Genomic DNA, 5106 nt, shown 5'->3' with positions numbered 1-5106 from the left:
TCAGAGTCCAAGTGCAAATAACTACATTAAACAACAATTTATTTTGGTACAAATAGTATCAAAAATAAAATTAAATGTTTTATTTTTGGAATGAAATATGGTGAGAGTGACATTAGCTGCCAAGAATCTTGGCAGCCAAGTTTAATAGGGTTAAGGTATGCCTGGAAGAGAGGAGAGAATAATGTACAAAGTATAATACCTACTCAAAAATAAAGTGTAGAGTTTTATAGAACATATATTTGTGTTTTATTTTAATTTGTTAGGTGTCTGCAGTTACAACATAGTATGATGGTCAATTAAAGTCATAATTTAAGTTTAGCAATGAAAAAGTGCTTGATATTCTAGCTTTTCTCCTACTGGGTTCAAATCTCATACTAACTAAAATCCATTTACTCATACATGCACTTGCATATTTGTGTATGGTAAACATTCATGAAACACATTAGACAAAATACTTACGATAATTTGAGCACCTAATTCAGAGAGTAAATAAGACCATGAATGAATTGTGAAAACAAAGTACTTTGTTTCATTTTAAATGTAAGTTAAATCTTTGTGATTTGAATAGTTCAGGAAAGCTGAGTGGCTATTGCAATGTACAGTGGAGAAGCTAGTCAGAATCTAATTGTATATTTTTGTTTTCATATTAATGAAAGTTTCAAAATGTAAACTATTTCTGATTGAAAAAAAAAAGATACTCTCATTCTGTGTAATAAAAGTCGCAAAGTTTAAATTTCTCTTTTCCTTCTTATCACATATTTATAGGTGTGAAATCAATAAATTCAATGAGAACATTGGTCACAGCTGAGGTTACTAGGGTTAGGAGAGGAGTTGCCAACTTTTTAGTCACTGAAAAGGCAGCTAAAGTGTAGGTTATGCTGCATTCTATTGCATTTCATTCCATAAGACTTCTGCTACAGTGATTAAACTGTGGACTGCACCATCCAGTATAGAGTTCCATGTGGAATAATGTTCTCAAAATGCCTGAAAACAGATGAGTTTGCTCACAGGGGGAACAGCACTCAACCATTAGATGTAGGTGGCAAAGTTTGTGTAGAGAGGTCTGCCAAGACAACTGCAGCAGAATGTACTTGCTTTTTGATAGTAACTTCGAAACCTGTAAGCTGATAGTTTGAAAATTGCAGTGCATGTTGGGAATGTTGGTTTCACCAATTACCACTTTTTACTGGAATTTGATCTTCTCTGGATAGGTTGATCAGTTTGATATCATTGCTTCTTTTGTTTTTTGCTTTTCTCACTGTCTTGAACATTCTTTTCCTTTTATACATCTTGGAGGACATAGTTAACACTTTTACTACAGACATCTGTTTCCACACGTCATGAGGTTTTAGTCAGTTACAATCAAAATTTAATTAAACATATCATATGTTTAATTATATTCTTATCGAAATTTCCAATAAGAATAATCATATTCTTATCATATGTGAATAAATTTGGTATAATAATGTGTCTAATAATCCAAATTATAATCTAGGTTTTAAGTTCTTAATTTTACAAAGCATTTGATCTCTAGATATCTCCTCTTCTCTAATTTATTTAACACCCCTCTGAGAAGTACAAAATTTAACTTAGATTACTCATTATAATGTTGTCTTCACTCAGACAAAGCATAATTTTTATAGCTTTCAATATTATTTGGTTACAGAGCCATAAAATAGAAAATCAGACTCCTTTTGCCACACCTACCTGTCACATTCTCTCTCTCAGAAATTGCTAATTATTTTCTCTACATTTAATACTATATTATTTATATATTTACAATAGAAAGTCAAGGTTTTACTCAATCAATTGACATATTATATTACATTGTTTTTGGTACAGAGAATTGTCTATTTTGCTTCCAGTTCAAACTTTAATCCCTCAGGGAAACACATCAACGAGCATAGCTGAATTTTTAATGGCTCTTATTGCATAGTTAGAAAGCCAGAAAAATTGTGATAGTTATGAGACATTGTTAGCTTTTTGTATGTTGTTATTCTGTCTTCTTCGGTCCAGTAGTACCATTAGTATAAAAAAAAAAAGAGTAGGGTTAAGTGTCATCAACAGTAAACAGCAAAGAAAAAGGAGACCCAAGTTAAGTATACTTTATTTCTTGTTTTTCATGTGTATTCTTTATTTATTATTATAAAAGTAAGAGAAATGTCAAAATTAGAAACTTTTGGTTAGATTAGGTAAAATAAAGAATAATAATAAATAGTCGTGTGGTACTCCCGTGAGTAGTTCATGCATTATATAATTTGATAGTGTAATGTGACATACAGTTTCATCAAGTGATTTACAACGTATATGGTTCAAATATTAGTTAGACGAGGTTCAAAGGGCAAATAAAACAAAATATAAGTATACACAGGTGTATACTGTTACAATTATAAAGCTATTTAATATAAGCAAATGTAGTTTCATGCTTCAATTTTAAGTCATTCTAGAAAGAAATAAAAGGTTATTTTGTGTGTGTGTGTTTGTTTTCAAGGTCAGTCAAATTGAAACTTATTTAGGAGGTTTTAGAGATTATGCAAATGAAATTTGAGGTTTTTCAAATGGAGAAAAGTAGTTTTAATCTTGACATGAAAACCACTTTGCACTCAAAGCAGTCAGCACTTTGTGCAGAAATTTTTAGTGATTTTTAATGATTACTGAAAGCTTGTGAAATTTCATGAAGATGCACAAAACATATTTGAAGCTATAGTATAGAAAACTATAAAGGCCAATTTGTGGTCAAAAACTTGGCTGAATCAACCAAGCCCATAGTGAGAGAGTTAACTTGAATATACAGCCCACTGTTGGACTGGAAGACTTAGATTGGCATACTACTGCTGAACACTAAATACGTGGAAGGAAATAATCTTCCAGTTTCCACACCAGTGGAAATGTATAGGCATCTGTAGGTCCCATTCTACTGCCTTATAGCCCCAGATGATGAAACTGAAAAGTTGTTTAAGGAACTGAGTGTTAGCTCTGATTTTGACACTCCTTGGCTCTCCTAGAGATGAGCAGTCATCGTGCACACTGCCTGCTTTGTCCTCTGGTGATCCAGGTGCCTCCTGTTCTTGAGGGGCAAACTCCAACATTTCCACAAACAAAACTTAAGTAACACCATCCAAAGATTAACAGTCCTGTGTATCACCAAAAAGCCACTGATATATAGCCTGTGATAATAGAAGTGCAAAGTCTGTCACTTACACAAGAACAAACTCTGGACCCATCTATGAAGGGATTACAGCTAGAAAAATCTAAAGAATGACTATGCCAACCTGCTGAGAAGGAGAACTACAGTTAAGTTCCTTTGTGCACCAAGTGAAGGTTCTCACCTGATAAAGAAAGTCAAAACAGCTGAAAAATGCAAAGGTGCTAAAGCGAGACTTGACTAAGTCTACTTTAACATAACTGACTTTGACCACCTTATCGTCTCTCTCTCCAGCAGACTAGGGACTCTGGAGCTACCACCAAAACTTCCAACTACCGTATTGGAGGAATTCAACACCAAGAGGATGGTGTATTGGTATCATCACTGCAAATCAAAACATTTTTTTGGATAGACAACTGGGTTTTGACCCTCAGGGAAAAACAGTGCCATTGGGAAAAGGAGATAAGTTATTCCAGGGAAGCAAAACAAACTTCACAAAAGAAAGAAGAATTTGCTGACTGCCAGTGGATAAGCTGATGGTCATCAAGTATATACCCACTAGAGTATAATATTTATATATTTGCTTTTTATTTCTATGCATGTTTAGTCTTTCTTTACATTTTCATGCTTTAATTTTTGATATCTTGTGTATATAGTATCAGTAGGTTATTATATTAATAGGTTTTAAGTTTTTCAGACTGTCTCCAATGACTTACTATAAGATTCAACTAAGTAATTTTTAGTTGTTATTTTTAAGTCTCGCTTGAGATTTGTATTTTCTTACGTGCGAGTTCATTTTAAGGTTAATTTTGTATTATACTTCATTTAATACGGGAAAGATTTTACTTTGCTTTCTTTTGTACTAGTAATGATTTTTTACTTTTATTTACTCAAACTTGGTTTCTTTTTATATTGTAGTGCCCTTTTTTTTCTTTTTTTTTTACTGTTATAATTTAAATTTTAGTTTTTTTATTGGTTGCTCATAATTCCTTTTTTTCTTTTCATTGCATGATCAGCAGGTTGTGTTTCTTCTTTCTTTACATTTCCGTTTGTTACTTGTTTCCCACTTTTTTCACATTTTCTTCCCAATATATATTTATTCATTTTGATTTTTGTAATGCTTTCACTATGTAAGGTATTCAATCAATGGTTTGCTATTTATTTATGTATTAGTTTTGTCATTTGAGATTTTTGTTATATGAATTGTAAATTTACATATTGAATTAAATTCTAGTCTTTTATTTTTGTAATACTGTATTTTGAAAGATGTTACTTATTTAGTGTTGCAGTTGTGTGTTAATGAGGCTGTTAGTTGTATATGATTTATCTAGTATGTTAACATGCTGTGCATCCTCTACTTTTTTTGTGTTTGTATCCAGTGTGACAAGTTGTGACTTTTGGGTGATTTTCTGTGGTTTGCATTGTAACTTTTAAAGTAGTGTTAAACTTAAATTTAGCTGGAAGACAAGCGTAAGATATAGGAGTAAAGGTTTGTAGTATGCAAATATTACTTATTTTACTCTCCTTCATCTTAATAAGATTGTTTTGAAATCTCTCTTTGTTCTAGTCTAGAACTTGCTAAATCTGGTTAAGGTCATTTGCTGAATTGAGCTTTAAGTATTATTTTCTCTGGTTAGTCCAATCAAGGAAGTTACCTAGCATTTCATGGGATAGTCCTAATATGTACTACTTTACCTCATGTATGGAAAACCACTTTGTGGCTGTAATGCAGGGCAGAGATATTTTTGCCTTCCAGTGCCCATTTTCTGATTGATCAGTTACAGATAAAAGTGTTTTGTGAATACTGTTGTATTACTTTCAGGGCAGGTTCCTCCGTCTTCAGAGAGCCTAGATTTTCTTGTGAAGTCTCATCTGTGTGATTATTATCACTGCTGCTTATCATTTATTTCTCACTATATATACACGTTTATTCTTCCATTCACCTTTATTAATAGATCATT

At 32.2% G+C, this 5106-nt stretch overlaps 1 protein-coding gene across 1 annotated transcript in view; it reads left to right on the top strand.

Annotated features, from left to right (window-relative positions):
- The window catches only part of LOC106460263 (digestive cysteine proteinase 2-like), a 32022-nt gene that overhangs the window by 17482 nt on the left and 9434 nt on the right, over nucleotides 1-5106 (top strand). Inside the window, exon 6 of the mRNA XM_022387477.1 lies at nucleotides 3443-3548. Coding sequence (XP_022243185.1) covers nucleotides 3443-3548 — 106 coding nt within the window. The remainder of the gene's footprint in view (nucleotides 1-3442; nucleotides 3549-5106) is intronic.

The sequence above is a fragment of the Limulus polyphemus genome, unplaced genomic scaffold (genome assembly GCF_000517525.1).
Source record: "Limulus polyphemus unplaced genomic scaffold, Limulus_polyphemus-2.1.2 Scaffold33, whole genome shotgun sequence".
In the NCBI taxonomy this organism is placed as follows: domain Eukaryota; kingdom Metazoa; phylum Arthropoda; class Merostomata; order Xiphosura; family Limulidae; genus Limulus; species Limulus polyphemus.
This window is presented reverse-complemented; position numbering and strand designations above follow the sequence as displayed.